At 42.6% G+C, this 23,620-nt stretch overlaps 1 protein-coding gene across 1 annotated transcript in view; it reads right to left on the reverse strand.

Moving 5' to 3' along the window:
• Positions 1 to 8,329: 8,329 nt before the first annotated feature.
• Positions 8,330 to 23,620, reverse strand: part of LGR5 (leucine rich repeat containing G protein-coupled receptor 5) — a 132,747-nt gene continuing 117,456 nt past the window's right edge. Inside the window, exons 12-18 of the mRNA XM_056130647.1 lie at positions 22,763 to 22,828; positions 21,446 to 21,517; positions 19,589 to 19,660; positions 18,072 to 18,197; positions 16,754 to 16,899; positions 14,406 to 14,489; positions 8,330 to 11,002 (exon numbers count right to left, since the gene is read on the reverse strand). Coding sequence (XP_055986622.1) covers positions 9,915 to 11,002; positions 14,406 to 14,489; positions 16,754 to 16,899; positions 18,072 to 18,197; positions 19,589 to 19,660; positions 21,446 to 21,517; positions 22,763 to 22,828 — 1,654 coding nt within the window. The 3' untranslated portion in view covers positions 8,330 to 9,914. The remainder of the gene's footprint in view (positions 11,003 to 14,405; positions 14,490 to 16,753; positions 16,900 to 18,071; positions 18,198 to 19,588; positions 19,661 to 21,445; positions 21,518 to 22,762; positions 22,829 to 23,620) is intronic.

Consider the following 23,620-nt stretch of genomic DNA (forward strand, 5'->3'; position numbering starts at 1 on the left):
ATTGTCTGTAAAATACTCTAAGTCAATCACATAAGAAACAAAAGAAACACATACGTTAGGATCAACTATGAAATGTTCTTAGCCAACTCCATAAAGATAATAAAATAATTCTAACCTATTCGTGCAAGAGAATACTGTGGCCAATTCTAGGAATTTTGGTGACAAAGGCTTAGGATGTATGTCTTACTGGGTCAAATTGATAAGGCAGGGGTGCCTTGGCTAGTTTTAGGAACCGTGGGGCAGAATAGGGCCCTGGTGGGGTCTCTAGAGCCTCCTGGGCACAGCTGATAACTTTAGCAAGGAAAGTCAACCTCACAGGCCTCTGAAATGGAGACTTAAACTTGGAGTCTTTTTGCTAGGCCACTAGTAGAGAAATTTTTGATCTAAGGCTAGTGTCAGACAAACTACATTCCACAATGTTTATCCAGCTTTTCATATGCATTTTATCCCAGTTTCTAAGCTTTAACATCTTGTAATTAAGATGAGTAAGTTGAGATAGAATCTGAGTTCAGTATCATTAGAAATGCTCATAAGGAGAATATATATGAGAATATATAAGGAGAATATATATATTTTATGGGCTGGAGCAATAGCACAGCGGTAGGGCGTTTGCCTTGCACACAGTCAACATGACCGACCCGAGTTCGATTCCTCCGCCCCTCTCGGAGAGCTGGCAAGCTACCGAGAGTATCTTGCCCGCACGGCAGAGCCTGGCAAGCTCCCCGTGATGTATTCGATATGCCAAACACAGTAACAACAAAGTCTCCAATGGAGACATTACTGGGCCTGTCGAGCAAATCTATGAACAATGGGAGGACAGTGACAATATATTTTATATATTTAAATATAAAATATAATATAAATATCATGATCACAATCACGGTCATCCTGTTGTTCGTCTATTGCCTCGAGCAGGCACCAGTAACGTCTCCTTCCTCCTAGCCCTGTGAAATGCTCTTTCAGGGTTAGGAGAATGAGACCCATCATTGTTACTGGTATTTGGCATATTGAGTATGACACGGAAGTTTGCCAGACTCTGCCGTTCGGTAGCCTGCTGGGTTCTCCAAAGTAAGAAGGAGATAATAAGTTGTTGTGCGGCCATGAATGAATGAATGAATACAAATATATATAAATAAAATAAATAAATATAAAATAATATATAAATATGTAGCACAGTCCTCCCGTTGTTCATCGATTTGCTCGAGCAGGCCCAGTAACGTCTCCATTTTGAGATTTGTTACTGTGTTTGGCATATTGAATACTTCACAGGTAGCTTGCCAGGCTTTACCGTGCAGGCGAGATACTCTTGGTTAGCTTGCCGGGCTTTCCGAGAAGGGCAGAGGAATCGAACCCGGCTCGGCTGGGCTGGCTACACTCAAGGCAAACGCCCTACTGCTGTGCTATATAAATATATAAAATGAATATAATATTTTCTATTTAAATATAAATATAAACATAAAATATATAATATATATTTATATATATAAATATAGTCTCCTGTCCCCACGCCTGGCTGTCCTCACTGGGGCCCCTTGGAGGGGGGAGGGTTGAGTTTCTCTCCTCCCCCCCCCCCCCACCCGGGCAGAGCCCCAGCAGCTGAGGACCTTGGGAGCCAGTCATGGCCATGCTGGGATCACTCATCACTCTCCACACGTCCGGATGGGCCTCATGCATGAAACAACTGGCAGAGGAACCAGACATGCAAGTCCCGGGGCTGAGGTCTCCAAGCCTACTCAGATTAGGACTGGGCCTTTTCCACCTAGACCCTCCATCTTCCAGTAGGTAGGCGTCACACCCACCAACTGCCGCCAGCGCCAGGTTGGTCCCATCAATGACCAAGATACAGAGACTATAAAACTCAGCTCCCAAAAGCGCGCGGCCACATTTGTGGCATCTTATTAACTTATTTTCCTTTGGAGAACCTGGCAGGCTACCAAAAGTGTCCTACCCGCACGGCAGAGTCTGGCAAACTTCCTGTGTCATATTCAATATGCCAAATACCAGTAACAATGACAGGTCTCATTCTCCTAATCCAGAAAGAGCATTGAAATGGCTCTTAAAATCTCAGGGCTAGGAAGAAGGAGACGTTACTGGTGCCTGCTCGAGGAAATCGATGAACAAAAGGATGATTGTGATAGTGATAATGTATATTTAAATATATATTATTTATTTCAGCTGTCAATTTAAATATTTATAATATTATATATTTAGATATATATTATATATATTTAGATATATATTATATATATATGAATGTGGGTATTTGATAGGGTTCAAATATGGTAACACCTACTAGGGTGATTAGAGGGGTTGCCCCAAAAGCCTCTATCCCTCTCGGAAAGACTGGCAAGCTACCGAGAGTATTCCGCCCGCACGGAAGAGCCTGGCAAGCTATCCCTTGTGTATTCGATATGCCAAAACCAGTAACTACAACTGGTCTCATTCACCTGACTCTGAAGGCTTCACCGACATGGCAGCATTGAGAAGGATGAGAAAGGAGAGGCCGACAAAATCTCAAGGCCGACGTAGGCTGCCACAATGAAGGAAGACAAAAATGATCGTCTGTACTTTCAATGCACGTACGCTAGCATCAGATGCATCCATCGAGGACCTGATGGTACAAGCGCGAATGATCAAGTACGACATCATTGGTCTGACCGAGACAAGAAGGCACGAATCTCACCATGCCGTTTTCGACACTGGAGAAGAATTGTTCCTCGGAACATGCGATAAAAGAGGTGTCGGAGGCGTCGGTGTCCTTGTCAACACAAACTTGGCCAAGAGCATTGATTCATTCAAATGCCTAATAACCCGAATCAGACGTTTACATTTGAATAGATGTGGCTCACTGCCTGCGTTTCTATCTTTGCTGTCTATGCACCAACATCTCATTATGATGAAAGAGAAATCGAGAAGTTCTACATGGAGCTAGAGAAGTTCTATAAAGAAGACCACACCTTCTACAAGATCATTGTGGGTGATTTTAATGCCAAGATAGGACCGAGAAGATCAGCTGAAGAACTTCACATCGGGACCCATGGCCTAGAATGGAACGAACTGGGTGAGAGTCTGTCTGAGTTCATCATGTCGACCAAGACCATTGATGGTAACTCACAGTTTCAGAAGGCAGAATCTAAACGATGGACATGGGAGTCTCCTGGTGGGCGATTCCACAACGAGATAGACCACATCATATTCAATCGATGGTTTTGCCTTACTGATGTCGCTGTTGTCCCAAAATTTCGAACGGGATCGGACCACCGTCTCCTTCGTGCAAAATTCTACTTCACAGAGTGGGGAGAAAGGGCTGCAAAGTTCAAAAAGAGAACTCCCAGAATGACCACCAACTGGGAACTCTTTGGTACTATTGCGGCAACATGGGAAGATGCCATTGTTGACAACATTGATGAGGAATACGATCGACTGGTTCAGCACCTCCATGAATGTGCGAGGAACGCCAAGAGAGAGATAGCCACAAAAAAATCGCCTATCTTCGAAAACTCTTGAGCTAATTCGCCAGCGTGGTTTGGCGCATGCCTCAGGCACCCACAAGCTAACGTCCGAGCTCGCAAAGCAGTGCAGAGATGCGATCAAGGAAGACCTCAAAGAGAGAAGAGCAGAAGTACTGGTAGATGAGGCAGAAGCCAGGAAAAGTATTCGTAACACCCGCCTGTCCTTCGCCAACTACAAGACCAAGATGACTGCCCTCCGACATCCTGATGGATCCATCACATCCTCCAGAATGGCAATGGAGAAGATTATCCATGACTTCTACTCAAATCTCCTCGATAGCCATGTCCACTTGCCGACATACCAAATTCCACAGGATGGATATGTCGTTCCCAATGTTCTCCCTTCCGAAATCCGACATGCCATTTCGTCGGTAAAGAAACAAACAGCACCCGGCGCAGACAAGGTCAGACCTGAAAACCTGAAGAACCTGCCGTCAGTACTCATCAATACACTGGCTCGGCTCTTCACTCGCTACCTGTCTGAATGCAAGGTTCCGTCCCAATGGAAAACCAGCAGGACCGTACTACTGTTCAAGAAGGGAGACATCCATGACATTGGCAACTATCGCCCGATCTGCCTATTGTCTGTCATCTACAAGTTGTTCACTCGAGTCATCCTAAATAGGATTGGCAGAACACTAGATGAAGGACAACCATGCGAGCAAGCCGGGTTCCGCAAAGGATTCAGCACCATCGACCACATCCACACGATAACCAAGCTCATTGAGGTTTCTTGGGAATTCAAGATGCCGCTCTGTTTAACGTTCATTGATTTAAAGAAGGCCTTTGATTCTGTTGAGACGGAAGTGGTCATTGAAGCCCTAGCCAATCAGGGCATTCAAGCCCAATACATCAGGATCCTCCGTGAGCTGTATTGCGGATTCACTACCAGGATCTCACCATTCTACAAAGAAGTGATCATTGATGTCAAGAGAGGGGTGCGGCAGGGTGATACCATTTCACCGAAACTCTTCATTGCCACCTTCGAGAACATCATGCGACGACTGGAATGGGAAGGAATGGGAGTGAAGATTCGGCAACTACACCACCTCCGCTTTGCTGATGACATTGTTTTAATAACACCAAACATCAGCCAAGCGGCACAAATGCTGGCCGACTTTGACCGTGAGTGTGGAAAGGTAGGACTACAGCTGGATCTTACAAAGACAATGTTTATGAGAAAGAGCCTCGTTCCTGACGCCCCATTCGCTCTCAACGGAATGACCAATCTCCGAATGCAACAGCTATGTGTGCCTAGGTCGAGAGGTCAACATGACAAATGACCTGGCACCCGAGCTGCGCAGGAGGAAGAGAGCGGCTTGGAACGCCTTCAAGAACGTCAAAAAAATAGCTAAGAGGACGAAGAACCTCCGGCTCCGGGCACATCTCTTTGATTCAACTGTTCTTCCTGCATTAACTTATGCCTCAGAGACCTGGGCCCTACGCAAACAAGATGAGAACGCTATTCAGGTCTCCCAAATAAGAATAGAAAGAGCTATGCTTGGAATATCACGTTTCACTCAAATGAGAGAAAGAATCCGGAGTTCTGACATCCGTCGACGATCAAGAATCAGGGATGCTGTCTCATTTGCCAAGGTGTCGAAACTCAGATGGGCTGGTCACATAATGAGATTTAAAGACGACCGCTGGACTAGAGCTGTTACCAACTGGATTCCACGGGATGTCAAAAGACTGCGTGGCCGCCCACCTACCAGATGGTCAGACTTCTTCGTCAAGATCATGAATGATCGGTTTGAGGCCCTTCATGTTCCTGGAGCGAAGAGATGCCATTGGGCTACACTAGCACGCGACAGGGACAAATGGAGACGTTACTGGCGCCCGCTCAAGCAAATCGACGACTAACGGGAAGTTAAGTGATTAAGTGATGAATGTGGGTGTGTGTATTGAACCTCTGAAGCTCACTTGTGAAGAAAAGCTACAGAAGCTAATTCCATTTTAGGATTTCTTTGCCTTAGAGAGACTTGTCTGTTTAGTGAATTAGAAGAAAGTACTCTCTCTCTTAGTGGAGGCCATATCTAGCAGTATTTGATGGCTACTCTTGGGTTTAGTGTTCCAATTGGTGCTTGGGGTGCCTCATGATTCCAGACTGACCCCTGGGGTCCCGCTTGCTAAGCATGTGCTCCAGCCCTTTGAGCTATCTCCCCAGTCCAGGAGATATTCTCATTTGCATAGTTCTACTTAAAGTTCCCAGATGCTGTCAAATATGCATGGGCTTACAAAAAAAGTCCCAACTGTTCATCTAGGTACTTATTTTCTGGTTGGCTAATGGAAACCAGAAAAGAATAAAACATTGTTATATATATATATTTATAATTTATTTATTTATTGAATCACTGTGGGAAAAGTTACAGAGCTTTCAGGTTTAGGTCTCAGTCATGTAAATATCAAACACATTTCCCTTTACCAATACTTATTTTTTACCACGAACCCCAATAGAACCTCACCTCCTACCCCTCCCAATTTCCTGTGAAGCAGATGAGTTCTAGTTAACACTCTATCTACTTTGACTAGATTCATTGTTTCGATAAAAGATGCACCATTATTATTTAGAGTTTACCACCCCCGCCCCCAAATCAGACATGCTGAAAAAGCGTTGTAAAATGATTTGCTTTCTACATCTGGGTTCAAGAATTAAATGTTGTTAAAGGTTAAAGGTTTTGGATTTCTGCTACTTTACTTACTAACCCTGGAAGTATTTCTACTAAAAGTTAAATAATTAAGAGATTGGTTTCTGTGCTCTGGAGTCGTGGTCGTGCCGGAGAGCCGCTTGTGGGGGGCAACTGGTGACCTCGGTAGGGTGTGAAGGACGGGCCGGAACGCCCCCCTTCCCATGAGGTTTTAGTCGCCCCCGACCCCCGGCTCATACCTGCTGTCCATAAGGCTCCCATGCGGCCGCCATCTTTCTTTCCAGGGAGGAGAGGGCGAATGGGGCAACACCCTTTCCCCTCCGGGCAGGCATGATGGCCTGGATTAATGCATAGTCCGTTCACTTTTCTGCTCCAAGCTGCTGCGTTCTACATTAAGTCCTTGTGCTTCTGGGGCTGTGGCCGTGCTGGAGAGCCGCTCGTGGGGGGCAACTGGTGACCTCGGTAGGGCGTAAAGGATGGGCCGGAACGCCCCCCTTCCCATGAGGTTTTAGTCGCCCCCGAACCCCGGCTCATACCTGCTGTCCACAAGGCTCCCATGCGGCCGCCATCTTTCTTTCCAGAGAGGAGAGGGCGAATGGGGCAACACCCTTTCCCCTCCGGGCATGCATGATGGCCTGGATTAATGCATAGTCCGTTCGCTTTTCTGGAGTTGTTATATATTTTTTGATGTTAGGCCCAATTCTAAATAAATGGGGTATAACTAATTTTATTTCCTTTGCTATTTTGCTTTTCAATTTTTGATCAAAATTAAATAGAAAATGTTTATACTTTAGGATGATTTTCACCAAAATAATTTTTTTGGTGGCAATAACAGATTCCTAATACTTTTATATTAAAAAAGTCATTCAACTTATTATAGGTGACTTACAAGCAGAGGAAGTAAAAGTGATGAGTTTTACTAATGTAACTGAATGCTAAGGTAGCTTGTTTTTGACAATAAGATCTTAGTTTACTTTTTTTTTTTTTGGCTTTTTTGGGTCATGCCCCGTAATGCTCAAGGGTAACGCCTGGTGGTGCTCAGGTGACCATATGGGATGCCAGGGATTAAACCTGGGTCAGCCTCGTGCAAAGCAAACACCCTCCCCACTGTGCTGTCCCTGCATCCCCCAAGATCTTAGTTTAAAAGGTATCTTTCCAGAAAGATCTTTTGTGAGCGGTAAATTTAAGGTTACATGCTGTTCTCTGCTAGTAGGCTGTTCAGTGTCATTTTCTTAATTATTGGTGCTATCAGATATTTCCTTATTATGTTTGCTAATTGTTTCTCTTCCCTCTGTTGGAATATAAATCCCACACATTGGTTTGTTATCCCAAGCACAGAACAGTGAATACAGCAGGATACAGTATTTATTGAATGAGTGACCCCCCACTTTTTTTTCTTTGGAGGGGGCTGGTTCACACCTGGAAGTACTCAGGGATCGCTCCTGGTGATGCTCAGGGGACCATATATGGTGCTGGGATCATACCAGGTCAACTTCATGCAAAGCAGTGACCTATCCCCTGAATTGTCGCTCTGACCCCAAATGAATAATCCCAATTTTGAAAACAAATTTGTTAACCACTTACTCTAGACTCATCTGTTATTTCAATTTATTTTTTTTGTTGTCATTTGTTTTTTGAACACTTTTTTAATACCTTTTCTTATCACTGTGGATTTATTAATTGTGAATAAATTCCAATGTTTATATTCTAGTGGGAAGCAGTTCTCAAACACATAATGGAGCAGTGCTCAGTGTGAGAAGTATTATTTATTAACTAGGTTTTGGTAATAAAATGATCTGGTGGATTCCTCCCCGACCCCACAGCTTTTGTTTGCTTGCTTTTTGTTTTATTGGGGCCACACCTGGTGCTGTTTAGGGCTGTCTTCTGGCTTGGTGCTCAGGGATCACTCCTGGCAGGATGTGGGGGACCATATATGATGGGAATCAACCCCGAGTTGTCCTGTAAAACTCCTCACTCATTGCACTAACTCTCCCCTAACTTTTCTTCTTATAAAATATTTACTTTTTCAGTTGAAAATAGCAAAATATTGAAGTGCAGATACTTAGATAGCTAACGTTATATACCAACATAACAAAAAGTAAAAATAGTTAGGGACTTTATATTTACTTATGGATCCAATAAAGACATTGACATATTTTGTTTTATAGTGACACATTTTATTACAAATTTCTTTTACTTTGCACCCAATAGAAAAGAAGTTTGGAATTTATTTACAAGTACTATACATTTACATATATTATACAACTTAATGACTTTAAAGAAAAGTGGCAGAGAAACAATATATAGGGAAGAAAATGCCTCTGTACATGGTTTATTACAGGCCTTAGTGTTATTGACCCTCACTGTAGTAATAAATACAGTTCTATATTTACACATATTATAAAACATCTCATAAACGTATTTTTCAATTTCAACGTAAAACATCTGATCAAAATAAACATGCTTATATAAAAATAAATCTACCTAATCATCTTTTGGTTTGGTTGTATTGAAGCAAATGTTGGACAATAAGTTTGATTTCATTTTGAATTCACACATTAGCATTTAATAATTTTGCCTTTTAATATACCTAATGCATGCATTAAATATGGAATAGGCAGAGAAGTCATGTTCTTGACATCAGGTAGGCTGATCTAAAATAACGCAGCTAAAACCAAGCTTAATAAACTGGATAATATGTCACTAAGTCTCTGTTGAGTCCAAAATAGTTTCAGGCATGCTTGCTAGAGTTACTAGAGGAGTTATGAGAATTGGCGTCAGTGGGTTCAATTTATGTTGCATCTGCATTTGATCATGATTTTAAGATGCACATCTCTCTAAATCAACCTCCTGCAAAAGAAAGTGCACTCACCCAGAAAAAAAAAATCCCAGGTTGCTTACCATTTTTTCACGGTATTACCATTGCCAGCACGAACTTTTCTTCTGAGCTCTGGGCACCAAGCATAAAATGAATTAAGCTAGGCAAACCTCACCTGTACATGATTGCTTTAGTAGCAATTTAAGACTTTTAGTTCATGTTCCTTTAAAAATAATTGTTAGTTTAATTCCACTGTGGGTGAACCATCTAGAACTGATATCTCTGGTATTTCTGAAAATAACGTAAATACGAGTGAGTTAATAATGTCTCACGTTGTCCAGCCAGGGGTGGACCTGGAAGGACTCTTCCTGAGCAGACACAAAAGAGGACGAAAACAGGTCCGTGTGATCTTTCAAATGAATTCTTACTGATCACAACCTTTCTTTAGAAATCTAGACCACTTAGATTCAATTTTCCTAGTATTTTCCCTTATCATTTCAGGGGTTTTGAGTTTCAACCTCCTTCCTTTGGGTTACCTGCCTATCCTAAGCCCTCTTGCCCTCAACACACAACCTGAATCACCAGACTGCTGAGTTTGCAGAGAATCAATGAAAATTTGGAGAATCTGTGTCTTTGTTTTTATTTTGGGGCCACCCCGGCAGTGCTCAGGGCTTACTCCTGGCTCTGTGCTCAGGGATCACTCCTAATATTACTCAGGGGACCAAAAATGGTGCTGGGGATGGGACCTGGGTTGACTTACTCACTGTACTATCTCTCCATCCCTAGATTTTCTCTTTACTTTTCAGTAATCATAGGAATTTAGCTTTTTTTCCCTACTGAGATATTTTTTTATGCAAACGAACAAAAACATCAGGTTTCAATCAATCCCTTTTCGCTGTCCTCACTCTCACAGTTCTGAAAACTTTTCCGTATTTCTTAGAGACACGGGACAAAGGCCACCGAGGACAGATGACAGCTCTCAGTCATTGGGTAAGCTGGGGGGGCGGCGGCACTGGAAGGCAGGTCGTAGGCGATGCCCGCGCTGGCGAAGGTGACCAGAGCTTGGGTCGAGTCACAGGACTGCTTCTCCACGTCATCAGAATTGAGAGACATCAGGCTCAAGTGTTTGGATCTTGTCCAGAAGGGGGTTTGTTTGCCCCAGCTCCCCAGATCCTCCTTAAAATGGGGGTTGAAGAGGATGTAGAGAAGAGGATTGAGGCACGCAGGCAGCGGGACGATGACCAGCAGGATGAACTTAATGACGTCTGGGCTGATGAACGTGAGGTTCAGCAGGGAGGAGAAGGACAGGAAAGCCACGGGGCAGTAGAGGATGCAGTTGGTGAAGAGCAGCAGCGCGATGTGCTTCACCATGGAGCAGTCCCAGGCGTTCTCCAGGTCGCCCTTGTCCAAGTTGCAGTAGAGCCTGGTGTAGGCGACGGTCATCACCAGGAAGCAGAGGGAGTTGAGCAGGACCAGGGCGACCATGTAGCCGGTGGCGCGGGGCTCCCCGAAGGGCAGCGGCAGGCAGAGGGGCGAGGCGCTGTACTCGCTGCCCCCGAGCAGGGGCACGGCGGCGATGAGCAGCGCCAGCGCGGCGCACAGCGCGACCACCGCCTTCAGGCCGGCCAGCGGCGCCTTCGGGTCCAGCTTGGCGGCGCTTTTCACCGACAGCCCCCGCTCCAGGGCCGCCAGGGTGAGCAGGAACACGGACGACTCGGACGCGAACATGGACAGAAAGCCGACCAGCTGGCACCCCACGCCCTGCTCCCAGTGGGCGCCGTGCCGGGCGAAGCTGCCGAAGGTGAAGGCGTCCACGCCTGCCAGCACTGCACTGGAGACCCCCATGAGCAGGTTCACGGCCGCGATCAGCCCGACCAGCAGCTTGATGGACGAGAGGTACAGCGGGGCCCGGAACACCGTGCAGGTCACCAGCGCGTTGCACGTCAGGGCCACGACGGCGATGGTCCACACGCCGATTCGGATCAGCCAGCTGCCGAACAGGTATTCGCAGAGTTTGAAGGGGCCTGGAGGTCCGAGGAAGAGGAACGGGCATCAAATTAGCGTTTGCAATTTTTGCTAAATTTTACCTTCGGGTTTCTCCTATTAAGATGCCAATACAGGGAAGCCAGGAACAGCCACGGTAACGCAGTGCATATGGCTTGCTCTCTTTCTCTCTCTCTCTCTCTCTCTCTCTCTCTCTCTCTCTCTCTCTCTCTCTCTCTCTCTTTCATTTTTTGGTGTTTAAGCCACACCCGGTGGTACTCAAGGCTTACTCTTGCCTTTGTGCTCAGGAATCACTCCTGGTGTGTTTGGGTGCCTCAGATTGAAGACTGGTAGGCTGTGTGTGAGGCAAGCACCTTGCCTATTTCTAGTGCTATTTTTCTGGTCCCTGTCCATTAGTTGTTTTTTTTTTTTTTTAATGGTGTTTTGGGTCACACCAAGTGATGCTCAGGGGTTACTCTGGCTCTGCAGTCAGGAATCATTCCTGGCGGTGCTTGGGGGGGATTGAACCCAGGTTGGCTGTGTGCAAGGCAAATGCCCTACCAGCTGTACTCTTTCTTTGGCCCCAAGGCCACTAGGTTTTTTTTTTTTCTTTTCCCTTTGTACTTGGGGCCAACCCAGCAGAGGGCTGGGCTTAGTCCTGCCTTTGTGCTCAGGGCATCCTTGGGGTGTACAGAATAGAACCTGGGTAGGCTGTCTGCAAGGCAAGCACCATGCTCACTGTGCTATTTCTTGGCTCCTGGTCTTTCTTTCTTTCTTTCTTTCTTTCTTTCTTTCTTTCTTTCTTTCTTTCTTTCTTTCTTTCTTTCTTTCTCCCCCCCCCCCCCCCCCCCCCCGCCTTTTGGGCATTGCCCAACACTTTCTTGAAGCACCACAGTTATTGCCTCTGATTACTCTGCAGGAGCACTTCAGCTGCTTGTGTTTTCAAGCTATTTGTGCAGAGAAACGGAGACATCTATATTTGTTAAGGTCCTCCAACAGAAATGTTGGGGCTATTTTTTTAAAATTTTGTTTTGCTTTTGGGTCACATTTGGAGGTGTGGGGCTACTCTTGGCTCAGGGCTCAGCCAATCATCCTTGGCTTCTTGCACACCTGCATGAAAAGCATGAGCTCTACTTTCTTAATTTTTTTTCCCTGGGGAAGGGTCCATGTCCAGTGACACTAGAGGACATGTTTGGTACTGAACTGGGGTTGGCTGCATTCAAGGCAAGTTCCTTAACCCTCATACTATCTTTTTTCCCCCTCAACCTATCTGTTTTTTTTTTATTTTTATTAGTGAAACACCATGAGGTACAGTTGTAGACTTACAAATTTTTGTGCTTGGGTTTCAGTTAAACAATGATCCAGTACCCATCCCTCCACCAGTGCCCATTCTCCATCATTTACATTTTTAAAAAAAATTTTGTTAGTGAAACATCATGAGGTGCAGTTGTAGATTTACAAATTTTTGTGCTTGGGTTTCAATTGTACAATGATCAAACACCCATCCCTTTATTATAGATATATTTTCAGAATGTTTCCAAAAAAGTCAGGAAAGCAGAGCAAGTGAATCCTAAAGGAAATAATCCAGATTGTTAGAAGTATAAATAACATGAGGATAAATCTGCTGAGTTTATTCTTAGGTTTAAATTAGCATTCAGGGGAACAGAGATAATATAGGGATTAAGGTATTCTCATTTCATGTGGCCAACTCCAGTTTGATCCTGGGCACGACATATTGTCTCCTGAGAGCCAACAGATGTAATCCCTGTGTAGAGGGGGTAACTCCTGAGAACTGTTGCATGTGGCTCCTAAACCCAACCTCATGCCCCTCGCTCCCCCCACAGCCAAAAAAAATGGCTTTTGGTGCTTGGGAGCAAGTGACAAGCTAGTTGTTGAAAATGAAAAATCAACTTTTCCCAGGATTTGTGGGGGTTGGCTATGCTCAGAGGTGCTCCGGAACTACTGCTGGTTCTTTGCTCAGGGATCACTCCTTGTGGTGCTCAGGAGACCATATATGATGAAGGGGATTGAAACAGAGTCAGCTAAATGCCGAGTCTTAACTCCTGTGCTTTCTCTCTATATTCCGCCCACCCCCCCACTTTTAAAAACTGGCTCATGCTATTTTTAGGAAATGATTTGTGAAGTCAGTATACATATATTTAAAAAAATCCATATGAACTATTATTTGCTTTCATCAAAAACTATTTAGCAAAAACTTTTTAAAAATCTTGTTCAAGAACGAGTGATCCCTGAAACAAGGCTTGAGTACGATTTCAGACAAACTTGCTAATGCCATTTTGCAATAATAGGGACTTTCTTTCCCCAAGCATGCCGTTGCTCTTTATTTTTCTCCCTAATTAAAATGTCTTTGAGACTCCCCTTCTTAATTCTTTCTGAGGTGAGCAAATCTGAGGGAACAGGGGGGGGCCTCTCTCTTGGCTTCAGTGCTGCCAGACCCACCTCTACAGGACTCAGGGGTGGATGCAGAAGAGGCAATGGAAATACACCTCCTGGGGCCAACACATGTTGCAATTTATTGTTCACTCTGGTGCCCACCCTCACTGAAATATGTTACCCTGTTCTCTTTTCTTATAAAAACCACTTCCTGTGACCGTATAGGCAAGATGGTTACTTTTTTCCCACCTGTCCCTTTGCTGTCAATAAACTTCTTTCTCTATCTATCTATCAATCAATCAATCAATCAGAGTATGGGGGGTCTGGGAAGGCTCAGTTATAGAGTACCTACCTGACATTTATGAGTCCTGAGTTAGATCCTTGGCACCAGGGAAAAATTTACCTATGCTTCCAACTACGTGTTGGAGTCTTTAGTTTTCTTAAATTGAAAGCCAAAAAACTCACTAAATTCTGATTTGCGATTTATTAATGTTTATTTTTGTGCCATGAGTTGAATTCAGGGCCACATATATGAGAAGCATGTGCTTTACCACCTGAGCTCCAGCCCGGGTCCCATACCCAAACATCCTATTTATGAGTTTGTTTGCTCCATGGAATGACTAGTGACATTAACGTTTCCCCATGAAGACAGACACCGAACAGGCCCAAAGGTGCACAGATTTTGTATTGCTGTATAGCCAGAATATGATCAACGGCCTCCAAGTTAGTATGTGTGTGTGTGTGCGTGTGTGTGTGTGCGTGTGTGTGTGTGTGTGTATGTGTGTGTGTGTGTGGGGAGTGGGGTTTCTGCTGCAGAGGCTCTCTGATGCTATTCCTTAGTTTGTTTTTTTGGGGGGGGGCACACCCAGTGGTGTTCTGGGGGCTATTCCTGACTCTATGCTCTGGGGTGATCCATGGCAGTGCTCAGAAAACTATATGAAGTGTCAGGGATTGAACTCAGGTTGACCACATGCAAGGCAAAAGCCCTCCCCCTCCTCCCTACCCCCCACCACTGGGCTATGTCTCTGGTTCTTCTGACGCCACTCTCACCTGGGGAGGGTGAGCACTGCACCGAGTGAAGTGCTTTCAAGTCTTCCTCAAAGTCAAGCAGAAAGTCCTCCAGGTCACGCTCATCTGCAAGAAAAGGACTGGATTAGTGATTTCTGTTTCTCTTTCCCAGGGGCCCAAGCCCCAGAGAGCAGAGCCCTGAATTGCCCCTGAGATGTGACAGAGGGAACGGCCGGTCAGGTATTTCCCTGTTTCTTGGGCTCTGGCTTTTTAGCTGGTCGATGATGAAGTTGCCTTTGGATATACAGCTCATGCTACTACACGACAGAGCATCCCAGCAGCACCGAAGGGAAAGTGATCCCAGACCCCTGCTCAGAATATCCAAGCTTTAGCCGTTCTTGCTCCCTGGATCCCAGGATGTCCCACAGTGCATGGAGCTCAATGATGGCTCAGTGAGCTCCTCTACTCAGTGTGAGAATCCCCCGAGCCAGTTTTCTAATGCTTAGCTGTATCGGATGGTGTTCTCTGAGCATGAAAGGGAGAGTCAGACAAAGGGAAGTTCCAGTCCACCCTGGGGGAATTCTGCTCTGCACTGCTGTCTGGCATTTAATTTTCCTCTCCAGAAAACAGGAGTTTTTATGTTACAACACAACTTTCCAGAGATGCTGATACAATTGGTCTGGTGAGGAGCTTGCTCATCAGTATATAGTACTTGGCGCTCAGGGTCTACTCCTAGTTCTGTACTTGTGGGGCCCATGTAGCATTGGGGTAAAATTTGAAGCTCCTGAATACCAATCAGACCATAATCCAGTTGAGGCATTTCTCTGGCCTCATTGTCAGTATTTTTGAAAGCTACCATATGGTTCCAGTAAGGGGTCAAGGGTTGAGAATCACTGCCTTTCAAAATAAGCTCCATGAAGGACTTTGCTGCTCTTATCTGTTATAGAACAATCTAGAACAGTGCCTGACATATGGAAGGAACTCTGATTTTTTTCTTTTTCTTCCTTCCTTTCTTTCTTTTTTTCTTCCTTCCTTCCTTCCTTTATTTTTTTTTTTTGTGAATAAAAATAGTAGAAATTGGAGCCAGTAAGGCAGGAGAGAAAAAGAAAACCCACAAGAACAAGAACAAAGTAGGCTCTGTGGCTTAAAACAAAAGATGTCAAGCAATAAAATATCAGTGATATGTGTGCAGGAAGAGATGCTATGAAAATGTGCAGACAGATGAAATCATACTTGCTTGGAATCAACAAATCATTAAGGTCCAAGGGAAGACAAGCCGGTCTGTTCAGATCTGTGCAAACTTGTAAAGTTGGCAGGAAAGGAAGGTGGGTGCTGCCTGGAGGTCTCATTACCGCAGGTGTGGTGTGAGGTGCATTGCTATGTGTTTAAGTCAGGTCTTACTTCAAGGAAATCCAAGTGCTTTACAGACATGATCTCATTTCACTTTCCTGACAGATGCCCCTCTGGGGGGTTATGAGGAGAGAATGTTTCAGAATTAGTTGGGTAAGGAGTTGGATTCCTAAGATCTACTGCTGAAATAGAGGTATCTGAAATGCTTCTATTTTCTACTCCCCAAGGCCATAAGAATAAAAATGAACTTTATCTTTTGAAAAAAAAATAATCCAGATGCATGTTTGAAAATAGTCTCTACAGGGATGGGATCCATTTTAAATTTTATGGGAGTATTGATGTCAATGTGAAAAATGGTGCCTCTGATCATTATATGCTACGGAAATCCATTATAAGTGCTTAAGAATTCACATAACCAAAAAAAAAAAAGGGGGCGAGGGTTCCAAGGGATTATTTACTGGCAAAAAAAGAGCCTGCCTTGCAAGCAGAAGACCATGAGTTTGATATCTGCTGCCCCCACATATGCTAAGCATGATTCTGGTAGCTCTGTAGTCTCCCTGACTGCAACTAAGTGTGTGAGCTCTGGAAGCTCCATAGCAAGGCATGTGTGAACATCACAGTCAAGCATGATTATGTATGTGTATGGGAGAGAGATACAGGGAGAGAGAGAGAGAGAGAGAAGAGAGACATAGAGAGATAGACAGAGAGATAGATATAGAGAGACAGAGACAGACAATAAAACAGAGATCCTTGCATTGCAGCATCAATAGCAGTAAATGGTAAGGGGGTGGAGATGGGAATCTAAATAAAAGAAAGAAAGAAAGAAAGAAAGATAGAAAGAAAGAACGAAAGAAAGAAAGAAAAAAAGTTTCAGAATGAATCCCAAGGGAGCTTGCTTTTTGTCTGGGAGGTTTTAAAAAGTTGGGTGGATTCACAATTCCCAACTTGCTTAGGTAGTCACAGGCATTTGCTTATCTGGAGCTCAGGCCTCTAATGACCTTTCATATACAATTTTGTCATCATGACATAGTAGGTCCTACCTTGAACTTGAAACATTCCAGCATCTTTCTTATGAAGGTCATCCACACTGCTATTGTCACCTTTACTCCACTGATTGGAAATTTTATAGATATTCTCACATACTCCAAACGCACAGCACTGGTAAGCATAAGGCATTTCGATAACCCTTTAAAGTAATAAGAACAAATGAAGAACACACAAAGATATGAAATACCATGTGTAATATTCAGGGCTGAAGAGATAGCTCACTGGACTGAGCACAGAAGTGGTCATGTAAAAGTCTGAGTTTGATCTCTTGTTACTGCATGATCTTCTGAGCACTGCCTCAAGCGACACCCAAGCACAGAGCTAGGTATTGCCCCTGGGCACTGCTGGGTATGGACCTTCCACATAATATTCATCTTGTGATGGATTCACTAAAAAGTTCATTTCACTAATTCCATCTTTATATTTTAGCTTAAATAATCTAAGGTATAAATTATGTGAACAAAGATGTTCATTATAGTAACAATAGAAATTAAAAGTTGTTACTATGAAATATAATTGCTAAAGTTGAGTGTTAGGTATTAGATTATTTATCATGTTCTTTGTGTTTGGAATTTATTATCTGAATAAAAAGTTTAAAAATGATTGCTCAGAAAATTATAGTAACTGTAAAAAATATCATCATACAAGTGAAGGAAACATGATATAAGTTTGTGTTCATACTGTATTTCTAACAAAAATATGCTACAAAAAAAGTCTTGAAGGTAATAACATGGAAATTGCTTAGAAAGTATTTTTAGATTTTTTCCCCTCCTCGTTCCAATATTTCTTCCAATGTTATATAAAATATGTAAAAAGTATTGTGGCTTTATATTTATGTATATGTGTATATATAGGAAATTATATAGAGAGAAATTTTCAAGGGATTCTTTACTGATAATAAGCATAGCAGGTTTTAAAGAGCATTACTTCCTCGAGCAAATATTAATTCAGTACATTTTATCAGAACATACACACAAGCTAGATGAATTAAAAAATGTAAACAGGAGTATAATAATGTTATTTAATTACATGTCTTTGTTTAGATCCCATGGATCAGTGGTTTTTAAACTCTTTCCATGAACCCTTTGATTCTGGGAGGCATCTTTGAGAAAGAAAGGAAATATGGTCAGGAAGATCTATTCTCCCACTTCAGGGCTTGTCCTAACAATGCCCAAGGGAGGGGGGCACTTGAGGGCATGAAATGCAATTCAAAAGGGTCCTATGACCTCATAAATTTTGAAAACCACTATAACACGTCTGTTATTTCACATGACCACAAATGTATCTTATTAGTTTTAATGACAAACTCACTTGAGTTCTGGAAAGTTTTCAGATGATATCAAGCTCTGTAAGGCATGATTTCCTGTTAATTTTAAGTGAGTTAAACCATGTAACCCAGTTACAGGAAAGGACGACAGCCGGTTGGACGAGAGGTCCCTGCAAAACATCAAACAGCAATCGGCTTTTAGTCTGTTAGCATAAAACATTTATGTTAAAAAAGCAACCAAAGGATGATTACACTGCTCAATAAAAACTAAGCAGGATCCTTATTGTTACTGGTCCAAGTTGCCATTTTGGTTTTAATTCCTGAAAAATTTTCAATATTTAATCAGAACTGTGAAGAGTTGGGGGAATGCTTCAGTGGCATCTAAATGATGACTTCTACTGCAATATTCAGTAGAATATTCAGTAGTTTGATTTTCCTGGGTGGGCACAAATAAAATCATGGGAAGGTGTTATACTTTGCTTCAAAAGTGATGCTGGGCTGTAAAGGTAGTACAGGGATTAAGGTGCTAGACTTACACAGAATCAATCCTGGTTCAATCCCTGGCAACACTTGGTCCCTCAAGTACCTCTGCAATCAATCCCTGAGCAGAGCCAGGAGTAGCACCTGAGTACTCCCAGATGAGACCCATAAAACAAACAAACACAACATAGCAAAACACCCAAGAGTGTTGCTGATTAGATAGTTATGGGTGAACAGAATGTGTGTCTTTATGCCCTTCCTTCTTTCCTTCACATTTGTCAAATCAGTCCTTTCTCTCCATTTAATAAGGGAGAAGTGGAAAGAAGGAGAGGTGGAAAGGGGTGAAAATAAATGAAGAGGGAGATAAAGTTTTCTATCAGTTAGGATGCAAACGCTAAGACAAAAAGCCTTATATATTTTTTTTGTTTCAGCTTTCACCCAGTTGTGCTCAGGGACTACTCCTGGGCCTATGCTCAGGGATGTCTCCTGGGTCTGTGCTCAGGGATGACTCCTCCTAGGGCTTGAAGCTCTGTGTATAGTGCTGGGGATAAAATCCAGCCTGGATGCATTTAAGGCAAATACCTAACCTGCTGTACAATCTCTCCAGACCTTCCAAAACTTTTAGAACTGAATTGCCATTGTAGTCCAGTCCACCTGATTACTCAGCAGAAATGGAATTATCCCTGTAGATTCAGTAACTGATCTGTCACACAGAGCTTCAATGACCCACCTAGGGCCTTGTCAGGCCATGCAGGGAAGGGGGACCCTTTCTGGTCCAACAGGACTCTTGGGCTGAATATGTTAGGGGAGTTGAGCACAGTGTATTTTCAGCTTCTTCAGCAAAACCAATGTATTTTTACTTTTGTTTTATTTTTCTATTTCAGGCATGATTTACAATACTGTTAATGACAGGGTTTTATGCATACAGTGTTCCAACTCTACTCGTGTCCGCTTCCCTCCAGAATGGAAGGGGGCTGATATATATATATAAATATATATATATATATATATGCTTTTTAAATAAAATCTATGGTTCCCAGTTGTTAAAAGATATGTCTTAAACAAGTAATGAAATACTCACAGCTTTCTCAGAGATGGCAAAGTAGAAAATGCATCAGGGTGAATATTAGCAATTTTATTCCAAGCTAAATTCCTATTTTTAGAAAAAGGTAAATAAAAGAATTAAACAAAAAATACGGTATAGGTTTAACATATATTTCTATACATATGTATATATACATATGTGTGTACATATATACATACACACATATATAGTCTTCTTGATCTCTCCATATATATCTTTTACCAAGATTTAATTTCCACTTAGGGCAAGAACAATTAGCAAGCCACCCTTCAGACAAAGATAGTCATAGTATAACGTGATTAAAGAGAGAATTTCTAGTTAACCTTGTTTAAACCAATTAAGGAAGAGTTATTCAGGTGGATACCAGTTTTTCTTGACTCTTGCTAAAAAGTTAACCTCAGCATAGTTGTAAAAGTTTATTGGGGTTGTTCTGAGATGAGGCGGGGGGGAGGGACAGAGACAGGAACTTCTGCGACCTTGTCTTCTGTCTAGACAAGAAAGTAAATTTTAAACCCTAGGAAGTCTCTAGATATGTCATAAAACTCAGAAAGACTGAGTGCACTGTGCCCAACGTATTTCAGGCCTTAAGAGGAACACAGAAATGTTCTCCCTTCCTCTTCCCCCAAATTCCCATTTAAATTCTTAACTGAGGAGTTAATGTATGTTAGAAATCTTTTTTGATAACAAAGAAAATCTGTAATTTGTGGATAAATACAGGTCATTGACACACATATAACAAAATATAGATAATTTAGCTGGAATATCTATCTGCACTTTTTTTTTTAAAAAAAAGGAGCAATGAACTTCTAATAGGTAGTTTAAAATGCTCAATAAGGGTAACTTAGGTGTAGACATTGAGTAAATTGAAAGTAATCAGATAATTCCATTTCTCTAGCACAGGCAAGTCATTAATTTATGGCCGTGTACCCGCTGGTGATCTTAAAGAAATGGTTTTCACAGACTATTGGTATTCTCATTTGCCGAATCCCCTAAGCAGAGGAAGCTGGAAGGTTTATTCTTCTAAGCCTTCCATTGATCCCAGAACAGAAGTAAAGTGCAGCTAACGAGGGGAATGACACGGAAAGACTGTGAGAAGTACAAATGGCAGTCAGGTGACTGACGAGACTGTCTTCTGTGGAGCCGTTCATAAAAGATGTGTCCAGTGAGTGTCACAAATCATGCCATCTGTCATACATGGGTGAGCTTCAAAGAGAGTAGTATCAGGAGTGTAGGTCAAGTCCTGCCATGGGGCTTTGCTTCAATTTGACAGGGTTTTATGGAAACACGGGAGAACTTTTATGTCCAAAGAACCATCTTTCCCTGGCTCCACGCTGGCATGAATCCTGGAGGAGGCATTTCTTGGTTGCAGTGTAGGGCCAGCCTTGAGGCGAGCAGCTGGATTCCCAGGGCAAAGCTCCCCAGGAGGGACTGGGTTGGGCACATGTGGTTCACTATCCCTGTTCTGGAATTGTGTTCCTGCCCTCTCTGGGCCTCAGCTGGTCCTGGATTTTGGAAATCCCATTTCCTCCAGGCATCCCTTCAGTGCCAGCATTTGTCTTGCTGCTGGTTTCTGCGCCCCCACCCCTGCCTGCTTCCCGGCCACACTGGGCTTCAGGCCTCTTTGTGTGAACCATCTGCCGACTGGCACAGGGCAGACTGCAAATGGACGAACAACGTTTGAATTGATTCCAGGAAAGAACCATGAGCAAAAGTTTGGTGTTTTCATAGCAAGTGTTTGTACAAAATTCCACAAAATGATATACAGTGTTAAGAAAATATTTGGGGGAGGCCCCCCTCCCCCCCACCCCTTGCAGACTTCCCTGTGTGGGGAAGGTACAGGAAGGCAGTACTCACAGTGATCTGAGGCCAAACAACTGCTGGAAAGTCTCAGCTTTAATTTCCGAAATGTCATTATGCCGGAGGTCACTGGAACGATAGAGTCCCAAAGACTGATTTCAGAATGCCCAGTTTGAAAAAAGAGACTTTTGAGAACCAAAACAAAAAAGTAGCCTCAGTAATATAGTTACAATTAAGTCTTAACATTTATGATTTTGATATGCAAAGTCACTGCACCTTCACCACTAACAAAGTGCCCCAGATCCTCCATCACTGTCCCTATGTCACTTCTAGTCCACTTCATTCCTCCCAACCCTTCAGAGAACTTACATACCCCTAATCAAGGGAACAGCTGAAGTATGACTATCAAGTGTCAAACAAAATTGCTTTGTTGGGGCTGGAGCCACAGTACAGTGGGTAGAGCATTTGCCTTGCATGCAGCTGACCTGGGTTCGATGTCCTGCATCCCCTATGGTTCCTCTGAGACCATCAGGAGTGATCCATGAGTGCAGAGTCAGGAGTAAGTCTTGAGCATCACTAGGTGTGCCCCCCCCAAAAAAAACCCCAGCAAATTTGCTTTGTTTTAGGATAACATCTCCACGTATACACCTCTCTTTCACAGCAGCTGTCTGTTTGTCTGGTGGATATGAAACCTTGTCCCAAACATCAGCCAGGCTCTTGGAGGATGGCTCCTCTGGCATTATCTTTGGACCCTTTCTTATATTCTCTGAGTGTTTTTAGGAGAACCAAACCAGTACTTTATGCAGATTGATTTTTGCCCACTCTCTTAGTCACCCAAAGGCTTCAGGGAGAAATTAAGTGGGAAAGGACAGATGATTAATATCATTTGACCAAAAGAGAAGTATGACCATATAACAATATAGCGGACATTTTGAGAAGGTAAATTTTAAGAAGGAAATACTAAAATGTCTCACATATAATGATACCTCAGCTATATCAAACAGACCTCCTCTAAAGATGACTGTTAGAAACAAAGCTATAAACAAACCCAAGTCCCTTCCCCCTAATAAATAATAATACTACTATTATACACTCAGTATAAAAAAATTCCAAAGCTTAAGCCAACCCAGTTTATTATTACCCCAAGTTTGGTGGGAGGAAAAAATCCAATACATAAGAAATACGTTACTTAAAGTGTGGTATAAGGTAAAATAGTATTATCTATGTTGCCCAACTTTATAGTTATTCACTGCAGTCACACCAGTGTGTATAAGGAAAGTCTCCCCTGAGAATTGAAAGAAACCAGTGACTCCCCAAAATGGAGTTTTGGTCTTGTTTTTTTGATAGGAAACTTAGAGACCTTTAAGGACATACATTTTCTGGAGCTTTTGGCAGATGGAAAAACTGGGTAAATCTTCTAGCAGGTTGTAAGACAGATCTCTGGAAAACAAGGAATAATACAGAAAATCTGTTACCTATTAATCATAAGGAAACATGCTATGCTCTTCTTTCCCTTTCAAGATGGTCTATCTTCTCAAAAGTCTGAACGCTCCCTAACCCTGGCATGCAGCAGGTAATCCCAGACATTATTGGATTAAGCAATAAAATGAAATGTTTACTGAAATGTAACTGTTAGACGTCTTTAATTAATTTATGTAATTTGTGTGATGATTTTATTTATATTTTGTTAGCGATGATCTACAATTTTCTAGCTATTATCTTACTGAAATAAATACAAATTAAATTAAATAATTGTGACCCTGTTTCTAAGAGCTGCTATATCCTTACAGCTAAGAGAATCACTGTTGGTTCTTTTCCAATCAACTTAAAAAAACCCCAAAAAACCAAAAAACAAAAAAATCTCAACTATTTAAAATATAGCACTAACTTTGAAAGCAATCATTATGAGAGGGAAGAAATCTAAGAAAGTTTTCAGCCAAAACTTAACAAATTTCAGAGTAACAAAAACATCTGGACATATTTAGAGTATAATATAACTAATCTAAAACAAGCCATGGTAATTTGCAGAAAGCTTAGAAAAGAAATCTGGTAGATAAAGTAACATAGATGTAAAAAAAAAATCTTGTCTCATGTTTTAAAAATTATCAGCTAATCAACTAACACATTTTCATGCCTGATTCTAATTCTTAAAACCAGATCACGACTATGCAACTGAAAAATTCATAGTGAGACATTTAAGTTGTTTTATTCTTGTAATTGATCATTCAATTC

Source organism: Sorex fumeus, unplaced genomic scaffold (genome assembly GCF_029834395.1).
Source record: "Sorex fumeus unplaced genomic scaffold, SorFum_2.1 ptg000081l, whole genome shotgun sequence".
In the NCBI taxonomy this organism is placed as follows: Eukaryota; Metazoa; Chordata; class Mammalia; order Eulipotyphla; family Soricidae; genus Sorex; species Sorex fumeus.